Source organism: Paroedura picta, chromosome 11, assembly GCF_049243985.1.
Source record: "Paroedura picta isolate Pp20150507F chromosome 11, Ppicta_v3.0, whole genome shotgun sequence".
In the NCBI taxonomy this organism is placed as follows: Eukaryota; Metazoa; Chordata; class Lepidosauria; order Squamata; family Gekkonidae; genus Paroedura; species Paroedura picta.
The window spans coordinates 65,067,925-65,081,070 of NC_135379.1; the positions used below are offsets into that span (position 1 = coordinate 65,067,925).

General features: G+C 45.0%; 2 protein-coding genes across 5 annotated transcripts in view; one reads left to right on the top strand and one right to left on the bottom strand.

The window, feature by feature from the left end:
- The window catches only part of LOC143820658 (zona pellucida-binding protein 2-like), a 33,000-nt gene extending 28,262 nt beyond the window's left edge, over positions 1 to 4,738 (bottom strand). For both annotated transcript variants that reach the window (XM_077303724.1, XM_077303722.1), the window contains exons 1-2: positions 4,644 to 4,738; positions 671 to 745 (exon numbers count right to left, since the gene is read on the bottom strand). In XM_077303724.1, the coding sequence (XP_077159839.1) occupies positions 671 to 745; positions 4,644 to 4,704 (136 nt within the window). In that variant the 5' untranslated portion in view covers positions 4,705 to 4,738. The remainder of the gene's footprint in view (positions 1 to 670; positions 746 to 4,643) is intronic.
- GLIPR2 (GLI pathogenesis related 2) overlaps positions 1 to 13,146 on the top strand; it is a 35,209-nt gene that overhangs the window by 11,444 nt on the left and 10,619 nt on the right. For all 3 annotated transcript variants that reach the window (XM_077303728.1, XM_077303725.1, XM_077303727.1), the window contains exon 3: positions 12,827 to 12,935. In XM_077303728.1, coding sequence (XP_077159843.1) covers positions 12,827 to 12,935 — 109 coding nt within the window. The remainder of the gene's footprint in view (positions 1 to 12,826; positions 12,936 to 13,146) is intronic.

The window sequence follows — 13,146 nt, forward strand, 5'->3', positions numbered from 1 at the left end:
TATGTATAAGCCTGGCCCATGTACAAACACAGGGATTTGCCTGTGCTTTATATCCCACGTTCAATCAATTTAGCTTGATTGATTTGCAGTACAGCTGTCTTGCCTAACTATAGATGAGCAAGACTGTATTTTTATTGTATCTATTTATTCAAAACATTTATTAGCTGGCCCCTACCTGGTGGAATGAGCTCCTGAGGAGCTGCGGCCCTGCAGGCGCTTTCTGCTTTTCACAGGGCCTGTAAAATGGAGCTCTTCCACCAAGTCTATGGTTGAGGCCAGGGCAAAGAGAAGCTCTGTGGGCCCCTCCAAAGGAGGAGCAACGAGGGAAGTTATTCCACCATATTCTAACAATGGTGGCCAGCAGGTCCCCTAGTTTCCCAGTGGGGTAGGTGGGGGGGTCGCCGCCGTGTTCTTGTTGGTTAATTGTTGTGTTTTTGTAGAGTTTTTAGGGGGTTGTATTTTTACTATTTTCTCTTGTAACCTGCCACAAACCAGCTTTTCTGAGAGTGGCGGGTAATAAATCCTAATGATAATGATAATAATGTTAACAACAACAACAACAACAACAACAACAATAATAGTGGGAGAGTGATACCATCCACCTGCAAGGCCATTGGGCTCGATGTCCTCTGCAAGTTGTAGAGTGAAGCCAAGCAGGAACTTATCTGACCTCCTGACTGGAGGAGACGGATTCCTCTTTCTTGCACCATTGGAGCCCTGATGCTGTTGTCAATCTTTATGGTTTCTAATGGACAGAAAGGCAGGTCAGACACAGAGAAGGTTCTGTGGGGGCTGTGTACGTGTGCATGGACACCATGCATTGGAGGACAGAGAGGAAGGAAGGTAAAACCAGCTTATAACCAGCAAGAGAAGGCAGGGCAGGGCAGCATCTCCTTATTGGTTTCCCTAACAACTATGTTCAACCTTCTGCAGTTTGGAGAGTGCCACTAGACTTACTGTGGCCTGTTGATATAAAGAGGCTGCCTTGGCTGGTTGCCCCACGGTAGGTAGTAGAATATACACTGCTTCTGCATTTGCAATTGTTAACAAGTTCAAAACCTAGTGTGGGCTTGAGTCCTGCCCTGCCCCACCCCATACTTTTCACTTTCACATGAGAAATAAGAGGAAGAGATTTGCATTTCTGTATTCCACATAAATAGTATCCACTATTTCCCTAATCTCTGCTGCAGCCCAACATGGTTACCCGCCAGAATCTAACTGTCCCTGTGTAAGTGAAGCCAGACATGCTTCTTAATGCAATATGTGACTTCATTGTTTAGCCAGGCAGGTTTCAGGGTTACAGATGTTGAAGATTTTGCCAGACTTGATCATCTCAGGGTGTGCGCAGATGTACCTTACTAGGTGCACAGACCACATTGGTTTTAGTCAAACCTATTCTTTTCCAGAATTTAGCTCAGGGAAAACTGGTTCTGCCGGTTGGATCCAGAATCCCACCTCCTTTTCCTCTTGTGTAGTTTAAAAAAATTATTGTGATTTTAAAAACAAATGGAACTGTAAACATGCCAGAGGCACAAAAACTGGAGAGCCCATCTGGAGAATGGTGGGGGAGGCCAAAATGAATCACAAGCTCAGCATTTGGCATGAAGACAAGGATGTCTGGGCCTTAGAGCAAAAAGTGGGAGAAACTGGTTGTCCCTTTCCCCCTCTCCCCCAGAAAGAGCCAAGCCCCCCCCTGTGTGATACCAAATCCTATTTCTGGGGAAGCTTGTCTGCAGCAGCTGTTTTCTGTTACATGGAAGGGAATGAACTCGTCCACCAGAATACAGAAACAGAAGTGAAGAGGGGAGAATGTCTTTCTGGTGATTTCATTTCACTTAATTGCATTTCTGAGAGGGAGAAGGAAGAAGGGATTATTCTATTAAAAAACAGAAGTCAGCCATCATTAACTGGATTAGGAAATCTTCTAAACAATATGTAGGAGGCTAATGCAGCTCTAGCACAAAGGTGAACGTTCAGAAAGTCACAAGGGAAGGACCACACCAAGGTCCATCTAGTCCAGGCTTTCTCCACTAGAGTATCATGAAAACCTAGGACCTCTCAGTTAGCCTTTCTGCTTTCTCTGCATCCTCTGTTAGAGTTTGTCCATCCGCACCCAACAGTGGGCCTATTGCCTCCTTTACTTTACGTTTGCTCCTCACATAACTGAAAAATCTTTTCTTGTTACAGTGGGCTTCCCTGGCCAATCTTGGCTCACTCTCAGCTTTGGCCTTTCGGATGATTGATCTACAGTGCCTAGTAACCTGTAGGTACTCTTCTTTAGCGCTCTTGTCCTTCCCTCCATTTCCTGAACATTTCCCTTTTTCTTTCTGGGATAGTCATTGATTGAGCATGCAATAGCTCGTTTGAGTAGCGCCCACCCTTCACATGCTCCCTTCCCTTCCAGCATTCTCGTCCATGGTATGACACTCATCATGTCTCTGAGTTTATTAAAGTTTGCCCTACAAAATCCAACATCCACGTCTGGCTACAAGCTTTCTTGCCTCCCCATCTCAAAAGGAATTCTATGAGGACATGTTCACTTCCCCCTAGGGTCCCCACCTCCTTCACCTCATCCACCAACTCTTGCCTGTTGGTCAGTATTAAGTCCAGTATGGCTGAACCTCTTGTGGGTTCATCTACCATTTGATAAATGAAATTGTCAGCCAGGCAGGTCAAAATGTTGCATGACTGAGGACGCTTCGCAGAGTTTATTTCCCAGCACATATCTGGGAAATTGAAGTCACCCATGATGACAAGGTCCTGTTGCTTGGATATTTTCTCAAGCTGCTCACAAAGTGCAGCATCCACATCCTCTCGTTGGTCAGGTGGTCGGTAGCAGACACCAACCACCACACTGTTTGTTTTCCCCTCGCTTATTTTCACCCAGATGCTTTCCACTGTAGATATGCTCTCCTTCACTAGAATTTCCTGACAGGTAAGCCCTTTCCTCACATACAGTGCCACTCCTCCACCTCTCCGATCTATCTGAAGAAGTGTGCAAGAACAGGAAAGCTCATCCCTTGAATAAAACTTTGTTGGCCTTAAAGGTGCCCCTAGACTTGAACTTTGTTCTGCTTCAGACCAACATGGCTGCCCACCTGAATCTATCCAGATGTGTCAGTGGCAGCCACATTTATCAGTTGACATACAGAGGTGGGAGTGTGTGTGTGTGTGGGGAATTCTGATAGGTGATCTTTGTCCTTGCCGATGCAAGACTGGCTCTCCACATATTTAAAAGTGGGAACCTCTTCTCATTCAATCAAAGTTTATTACAGTTGTTCAGACCAAGTTATATGAAGTAAATACATAAAAGACCAAAAGAATATGGTCATTTAATGTAATACAAGTTCAAACAGATCATATAATAGAAATTAAAATTATGCTACTTTAGAGCATCGGATTTTTATGGCAGCGGCACAAAATTTAGCCAGCTGAGTTGTCACCTGGGGGGGGGACTTATCACTTAGCAGCCTCTTTGCTCGATCTACATCATGATGTTCTGGCTACTTTTTAAGGAGTGGTTCAATCAAGTTGCTATGAATGTCTACATAAGCAGGGCAGTGGAACAATATATGCTCTCTTGTATCAGTTTCACCACTCCCACAAAAACATTGTCTCAATGTAAGGGGAATGTTCTTATAGCGACCCTCTACAAGAGCTGAAGGCAAGTCGGAGCATCTTGCAAGTGTAAATGCCCTTCTTTGTTTACTTATTACCAGCTGAGACAGATACGTGGCAGGGGCCAGAACATATTTTGTTTTAACTGGGGCCAAAATATTTGGAGCTTTACTCAGGTCCAGTTGACGTTGACTGTCTTGTATCCACTGCTTAACTAATGATGCAGCTTGATCATGAGCTAATTTGGATAATAAGTGTATGGAGAAGCCCAGACTTTGGATTCCTCTGTGAACAGCTTTAGTCCAAGATGATTGGAAGTTGTCATTCAAGGTTAAAGAAACTATACCCTATGGGTTATGTATTAATTTCAGCCACATTCCTATTGCTGACAGGCAGATTTTCTCCTGGACCATTAACATTCCTGTTTCCAGACGCACCATGGAGTTAGTTACACAGCATGGAAGTTGGAGGAGTGCCCGAAGGAATTTAGACTGGACCCTTTCAAGCTTGATAGTATCTGATATTTACAACCATTCACAAGCCCTTCACAAAACCAAACAACACCAGCATAGTCAGTCTCCTAAGTAGGGTTAACAGGACAGGAATGTTATATGGGCTCCAGGCTTTTAGGGTAGGTGGAAATGGTGAGTACAGCTTGATGCTACTGGCGGAATGGGGCTGTTCCTTGGTCCTTTTTTGGGCCCTGAAAGATCTAATTTTCATAGTCGGTCCATGGGTGGGTTTGTAGAGGTCTGATTTCAAATGTCTTACCCTATGCATGGATAAACAGCTGGGTCTTGTCTCTGAAGGCCGAGGGCAGAGAAGAAAATGCGAGTGAGTCACTTCACATACTCTGTGTCAGCTATTTGTCATAAGTTAAATGGAAGGGACTTATACCTGAATAATTAAGTTTTTAGGGTCAGCTCCTTAAAACATATAGTGAAATTATGCTTTAGGTCTTCTTGTGCAGTTCAGACTCCCATAATCTTCCCCCTAAAAAGCTTATATTATCAAACAGCACTTACTTCTCCGGCTTCCAAGTACAGCTGTTCCCCCTTTTTCCCTCATGGGCCTTGAGAAATCCATCTCGCTGACAGTACCAAACTGACAAAGCAGCCTCTCTGTTTCAGGCTCCAGAGGGGGCAGAGACAGGAAGTGAATTCATTCTTTATTGTTAGCAACAGACAGTCCGTGTTGCCTAGCTCCTCCAACCGTTGCAGCTTTTAAGAAACCCTAGCATCACTTGACAGTTGACCTGATGATGTAGCCCAGCTTTATGCAGCTGATGGTTTCCATGTGTGCGGAGAATCTCCGCATATCTGGGGTGAGGGGAAGTGTATTTTTATAACAGTGGAAACAGATTTTGAGTGGCACATTCCTTTATACATGACTGAATTTTTTAAAATTCAAGTTTATTGGCAAATATGCATACCTGCTCTCTTGTACATCCTGTGCAGATCCAGCAGAGTGATGTGCCACTAAGCAAAAAGATGTGCTGGATTTATGATTTTTGAAATGTTCTTTCTGGATGAATCATACAATCATAGAATCATAGAATCATAGAGTTGGAAGGGGCCATACAGGCCATCTAGTCCAACCCCCTGCTCAACGCAGGATTAGCCCTAAGCATCCAAGAAAAGTGTGTATCCAACCTTTGCTTGAAGACTTCCAGTGAGGGGGAGCTCACCACCTCCTTAGGCAGTCTATTCCACTGCTGAACTACTCTGACTGTGAAAAACTTTTTCCTGATATCTAGCCTATATCGTTGTACTTGAAGTTTAAACCCATTACTGCGTGTCCTCTCCTCTGCAGCCAGCAGAAACAGCATCCTGCCCTCCTCCAAGTGACAACCTTTCAAATACTTAAAGAGGGCTATCATGTCCCCTCTCAACCTCCTTTTCTCCAGGCTGAACATTCCCAAGTCCTTCAACCTATCTTCATAGGGCTTGGTCCCTTGGCCCCAGATCATCTTCGTCGCTCTCCTCTGTACCCTTTCAATTTTATCTACGTCCTTCTTGAAGTGAGGCCTCCAGAACTGCACACAGTACTCCAGGTGTGGTCTGACCAGTGCCGTATACAATGGGACTATGACATCTTGTGATTTTGATGTGATGCCTCTGTTGATACAGCCCAAAATGGCATTTGCCTTTTTTACCGCTGCATCACACTGCCTGCTCATGTTTAGTTTACAATCCACAAGTACCCCAAGGTCTCGTTCACACACAGTGTTACCTAGAAGCGTATCCCCCATCCAGTAGGCATGCTTTTCATTTTTCTGACCCAGATGCAGAACTTTACACTTATCATTATTAAATTGCATCTTGTTCTCATTTGCCCATTTTTCCATTGTGTTCAGATCTCGTTGAACTCTGTCTCTATCTTCCGGAGTATTTGCCAGTCCTCCCAATTTGGTGTCATCTGCAAACTTGATGAGTAGTCCCTCCACCCCCTCATCTAGATCATTAATAAATATGTTAAAAAGTACCGGGCCGAGCACCGAGCCCTGAGGTACCCCGCTACTCACCTCTCTCCAGTCTGATGAAACACCATTGACAACAACTCTTTGAGTGCGGTTCTCTAACCAATTCCCTATCCACCTAACTATCTGAAAATCCAGATTGCAGTCCTTCAACTTATCCATCAGAACATCATGGGGAACCTTGTCAAAAGCTTTACTAAAATTCAAGTAAATGACATCAACCGAATTTCCCCGATCCAGCAAACCTGTTACTTGGTCAAAAAAGGAAACTAGGTTGGTCTGGCAGGACCTGTTGGAGACAAATCCATGCTGACTTCCTTGGATCACCAAATTGTCCTCCAGATGTTTGCAGATCGCTCCCTTTAATATCTGCTCCATTATCTTCCCCACAACAGAGGTCAGACTCACTGGTCTGTAGTTTCCTGGGTCATCCTTCCTCCCTTTTTTGAAGATCGGAATAACGTTTGCTCTTTTCCAGTCCTCCGGGACATCTCCAGTCCTTAAAGAGGTTCCGAAGATGATGGACAAGGGCTGTGCAAGTTCTCTGGAAAGTTCTTTGAGTACTCTCGGGTGCATTTCATCTGGACCAGGGGATTTGAACTCATCCAGTGCAGCTAAATGCCTCTCGACAACCTCTCTATCCATGTTAACCTGCCACCCAGACACTATCCTTTGGCTACAGCCATCTCTAGATGTGCCTAAACACTTTGACCTGTGGGAAAAAACTGATGTAAAATAGGCACTAAGCCTTTCTGCTTTCTCTGCATCTTTCGTTAGAGTTTGTCCATCTGCACCCAACAGTGGGCCTATTGCCTCCTTGACTTTACGTTTGCTCCTCACATAACTGAAAAATCTTTTCTTGTTACAATGGGCTTCCCTGGCCAATCTTAGCTCACTCTCAGCTTTGGCCTTTCTGATGATTGAACTCTCAGCTTTGGCCTTTCTGATGAGAAGGTAGTGTTTGAAGATACTAATCCATACTGTTGTGGGGGCCCCATTAAGTGCATGTCTCACATCTTTCAGGTAGGTAGCTGTGGTAGTCTGCGGTAGAAAAGGAAGATTTGGGTTCAGTAGCGCTTCAAAAACCAACAAGGTTTCTAGGGGATAAGCTTTTCAAAAACATAGAATCATAGAATCAGAATCATAGAGTTGGAAGGGGCCATACAGGCCATCTAGTCCAACCCCCTGCACAATGCAGGATCAGCCCTAAGCATCCTAAAGCATCCAAGAAAAGTGTGCATCCAACCTTTGCTTGAAGACTGCCAGTGAGGGGGAGCTCACCACCTCCTTAGACAGCCTATTCCACTGCTAAACTACTCTGACTGTGAAATTTTTTTCCTGATATCTAGCCTATTTCGTTGTACTTGTAGTTTAAACCCATTACTGCATGTCCTCTCCTCTGCAGCCAATGGGAACAGTATCCTGCCCTCCTCCAAATGACAACCTTTCAAATACTTAAAGAGGACTATCATGTCCCCTCTCAACCTCCTTTTTTCCAGGGTGAACATTCCCAAGTCCCTCAACCTATCTTCATAGGGCTTGGTCCCTTGGCCCCATATCATCCTCATTGCTCTCCTCTGTACCCTTTCAATTTTATCTACATCCTTCTTGAAGTGAGGCCTCCAGAACTGCACACAGTACTCCAGGTGTGGTCTGACCAGTGCCGTATACAATGGGACTATGACATCTTGTGATTTTGATGTGATGCTGCTGTTGATACAGCCCAAAATGGCATTCGCCTTTTTTACCGCTGCATCACACTGCCTGCTCATGTTTAGTTTACAATCCACAAGTACCCCAAGGTCTCGTTCACACACAGTGTTACATAGAAGCATATCCCCCATCCAGTAGGCATGCTTTTCATTTTTCTGACCCAGATGCAGAACTTTACACTTATCTTTATTAAATTGCATCTTGTTCTCATTTGCCCATTTTTCCATTGTGTTCAGATCTCGTTGAACTCTGTCTCTATCTTCCGGAGTATTTGCCAGTCCTCCCAATTTGGTGTCATCTGCAAACTTGATGAGTAGTCCCTCCACCCCCTCATCTAGATCATTAATAAATATGTTAAAAAGTACCGGACCGAGCACCGAGCCCTGAGGTACCCCGCTACTCACCTCCCTCCAGTTTGATGGAACACCATTGACAACAACTCTTTGAGTGTGGTTCTCTAACCAATTCCCTATCCACCTAACTATCTGAAAATCCAGATTACATTCCTTCAATTTATCCATCAGAACATCATGGGGAACCTTATGAAAAGATTTACTAAAATCCAAGTAAACGACATCAACTGAATTTCCACGATCCAGCAAACCTGTCACTTGGTCAAAAAAGGAAACCAGGTTGGTCTGACAGGACCTGTTGGAGACAAATCCATGCTGACTTCCTTGGATCACCAAATTGTCCTCCAGATGTTTGCAGATCGCTCCCTTTAGTATCTGCTCCATTATCTTACCCATAACAGAGGTCAGACTCACTGGTCTGTAGTTTCCCGGGTCATCCTTCCTCCCTTTTTTGAAGATTGGAATAACGTTTGCTCTCTTCCAGTCCTCCGAGACATCTCCAGTCCTTAAAGAGGTCCCAAAGATGATGGACAAGGGTTGTGCAAGTTCTCTGGAAAGTTCTTTGAGCACTCTCGGGTGCATTTCATCCGGCCAAGGGGATTTGAACTCATCCAGTGCAGCTAAATGCTTCTCAACAACCTCTCTGTCCATGTCAACCTGCCACCCAGACACTATCTCTTGGCTACTTGTGCCTAAACCCTTTGACCTGTGGGAAAAAACAGATGTAAAATAGGCGCTGAGCCTTTCTGCTTTCTTTGCATCCTCCGTTAGAGTTTGTCCATCCGCACCCAACAGTGGGCCTATTGCCTCCTTTACTTTACGTTTGCTCCTCACATAACTGAAAAATCTTTCCTTGTTACAATGGGCTTCCCTGGCCAATCTTAGCTCACTCTCAGCTTTGGCCTTTCTGATGATTGATCTACAGTGCCTAGTAACCTGTAGGTACTCTTCTTTAGAGCTATGTCCATCCTTCCATTTCCTGAACATCTCCCTTTTCTTTCTTAGTTCCTCTTGAAGTTCTCTGTTCATCCAAATAGGCTTCTTAGAGCTCCTGCAGTGTTTTCGTCTTTCTGGGATAGTCATTGATTGAGCATGCAATAGCTCTTGTTTGAGTAGTGCCCACCCTTCACATGCTCCCTTCCCTTCCAGCATTCTCGTCCATGGTATGGCAGACATCACGTCTCTGAGTTTATTAAAGTTTGCCCTACAAAAATCCAACATCCACGTCTGGCTACAAGCTTCCTTGCCTCCCCATCTCAAAAGGAATTCTATGAGGACATGTTCACTTCCCCCTAGGGTCCCCACCACCTTCACCTCATCCACCAACTCTGGCCTGTTGGTCAGTATTAAGTCCAGTATGGCTGAACCTCTTGTGGGTTCATCTACCATTTGATAAATGAAATTGTCAGCCAGGCAGGTCAAAAAGTTGCATGACTGAGGACGCTTCGCAGAATTTATTTCCCAGCACACATCTGGGAAATTGAAGTCACCCATGATGACAAGGTCCTGCCGCTTGGATATTTTCTCAAGCTGCTCACAGAGTGCAGCATCCACATCCTCTCGTTGGTCAGGCGGTCGGTAGCAGACACCAACCACCACACAGTTTGTTTTCCCCTCGCTTATTTTCACCCAGATGCTTTCCACTGTAGATATGCTCTCCTTCACTAGAATTTCCTGACAGGTAAGCCCTTTCCTCACATACAGTGCCACTCCTCCACCTCTTTGATCTATTCTGTTTTTTCTGAACAGTTCATATCCATCCACTATTACATTCCAGTCATGAGAATCATTCCACCAAGTTTCTGTGATGTCTACTAGTACAATGTACCTTGTACATCTTGTGGGCCTTTAAGGTGCTGTTGGAGACCAACCTTGTTTGTGTTTTGCATGCTCAAAAGTCCTGACCCATTAGAGGAGCCACTGCCATATGGAAGAGAAGCTGGAGGCAGTGGGAGGGCACTCTGGCCTCAGCCTTCGGCAGAAGGCCCAACGTCCACTGAAAGGTTGCACCCTCTCTCTCCCAAGATGAAAATGGGCACGGAAAGATTAGCTTGCTCCCAACTGGAGAGTAACCTCTCTCTCTCTGTTCTCTACCTTTTTGTCCACTCCCCTTCCCATGTGAGTCGCTTTGGGAGAATTGTTCTCTCAGGAACATGGTATAAATCAGTGGTCCCCAACCTGCGGGCCACGGCCCAGTGCCGGGCCGCGACGGCCATGGCGCCGGGCCGCGGCTCCCTCTCCCCGCCCCCCCCCCCGCAGTAAAAAACTTCCCAGGCCTCAAGCTTGCGGCCTGGGAAGCTTCTTACTGCGGGAGGGCCGCGGGCGTGGCCCGGTGCACAGGCGTGGCCCACGGGCGTGGCACGATGCCCTGCCGGTCCCCAGCCTAAGAAAGATTGGGGACCACTGGTATAAATGAAGTCATCATTAGAGGAACCCTTGGTCTTCCTCTGGGTAAGGTAGCCTGTATTATCAGAACTCAGTAAGTCAACTTGCTCACTATTGCCTAATGAGCCTTCTGTTAAAAGGACGTAGAGTGGGACGCCTGCTTTAAATACTGGAAGAGCATACATTTGATATGAATGAACAAATTCCTCTGAGGTTATACATCATGCTTGCCTTTCAACATAAATATACGAAGCAGTGTTGAATTGCAGAACAGAATAATCCCATGATTCCTCGTTGCAGGCCATCCTGCTGTCAGAACTGCTGAAAGAGCAAATGGCCATTTCCACACGAAACCTGCCATGCGAGAGCCCTCTTGCCCTCTGTGTTGTGATGCAGCAGCAAAGAGGAAACCACCAAGTGAAAACCACCCAAGTATAAAAAGAATAAAAGGACACCCAAAAAATCATAAGCAGCGTATTTGTTTCCTGTTCAGAAATTTGCTCTGTGCTGTTAGACATGCCAACAGTCTTTTATTGTAAGCACTTACTTCAGGTATTGAAGATGCTTGAACCAAACGAACAGGGAGGATTAGTCCTTCTTTGTATTTGAAGAACAATGTTAATGCAGCAAAACATCTATTCATAAGGAAGAAATTCTTCTGGAAGGCAGTCAAATCTTACAACTGAAAGTTGTTGCAGATACAAGGATATGAGGGAAAAGCTATAGTAAATGTACCCAGGAGAAAATCCTTCACTCTGAATCCCCAAAGAAGGAATAGAATCACAGAATCATAGATTTGGAAGGGACCATACAGGCCATCTAGTCCAACCCCCTGCTCAACGCAGGATCAGCCCTAAGCATCCTAAAGCATCCAAGAAAAGTGTGTATCCAACCTTTGCTTGAAGACTGCCAGTGATAGACATGAGGAACTATCAGCTCTGGGACATTTCTAGTTCTTGTAAGGTACACATGAACACACAGGAAACTGCCTTACAGTGAATCACCACTGACTGGTCCACTAGGGTCAGCATTTTCAACTCAGACCAGCAGTGGCTCTCCAGGGTCTCAGGCTGAGGTCCTTCCCGTCACCTACTGCCTGGTCCTTTCAACTGGAGATGCTGGGAATTGAACCCAAAATCTTTTACATGCAAAGCAGCTGTGTTGCCATTGAGCCATGCCCCCTTCCCTACTGCACAACCTTTTGAAATCAACACAAAAGTGAAGGGGTACATAGAAAGATCATTGGCTGCCGCCATGGAACCTGCAAGGAATTAAGGGGCCATTTCATACACATTAGAGCCTTTCACATGGATCAGTCCCATGACCTTCATTTTAGGGATGGAGTAATGTGTAAACTGATAGGACCATGCCACCTTCCAATAGTAATTTGCTTGAGGACAGGAGATTGTTTAGTATTTGACTGTGCTCATGCGAATCTCTCTGGACCCACCCGCTCATATTCCACTTTCTCCATCAGGCTGCAGCCGCAGGGATTGCCTTCCAGTTGAGGACTTGAGTGTTTTATGAACAAGGTCATCATGGAGAGTGGGCCTTTTGCTCTACCTCCTAATTGGAAGCTAAACAGGGTTGGTCCTTGTTAATACTTGGAAGGGAGACCACCAAGGAAGTCAAGGGTTGTGTCACAGAGGCAGGCAATGGCAAGCCAGCTCTTAATGTCTCTTGCCTTGAAAACCTTGTGGGGTCACCAAACTGAGACTTGATGGCAATTTGCACCCCTACCCCTTCCTCAAAGTATTACTACCATCAAATTAGCTGCCAATGAAAAGCCCGCCTAGACGGTAAGCGTGAGAACTGTATTCTCACAAGAGAAATGGCAGATGCAAAGGAGAACATATGTCTTGTTTTGTGGTTAATTCAGAGAAGAATGGATGTCAAATCTTTAATTTTAGGTATAGAACAAATTAAGGAAAGGGGGATATAAAGTTAACTGGGAGGGCTTTAAGCCAAATCTGAACATTTGTACTGACTGATGAGATTAATCTATGTTGGGTAATATAGAAATGCATAGATTTTCAAAATTCATAGTAGTGGTTTGATGTTCATGACATTAATGTTATAAGTATATTTTTCATTGTGCTGCTGAATATTAGAATGCCTTTTCCTTTCTTGTTTGTGTAACCATGTAGAGTGGAGGGTTCCAATGAGCTGGTAAAACTAATGGAATATAGATTTTTTTTTGTGGTTGCACTGGGCACTACTTGTGTCTGCAACAAAAATGGCAATGTTTCAACACTATAATTTTTTTATACTGCTTTAGCTTCCAAACAGTTTGCAGAAGAGGTCTTAAAAGTTCACAATGACTACAGAAGGAAGCACGGTATTCCCCCTCTAAAACTCTGCAAAAAGTTAAACAGGGAAGCACAGCAGTGAGTACAACATTTCCTTGTTTTTTAGTGTTTGGGTTGGGTACTCTGACTTATTAGTATGTACTGTGGGCAAAGCCCATTGTATTTCAAAAAACAATGGGCGCTAGCATGGGTGCCGGTGGGAGGGGGGCTTGCAGGGCTCCTCGCGGCCCCCCCCCCCCGATTTTTGGGCCTCTGGGTGACGACAGGAGCAGGCCTGGCGTGTCCGCAA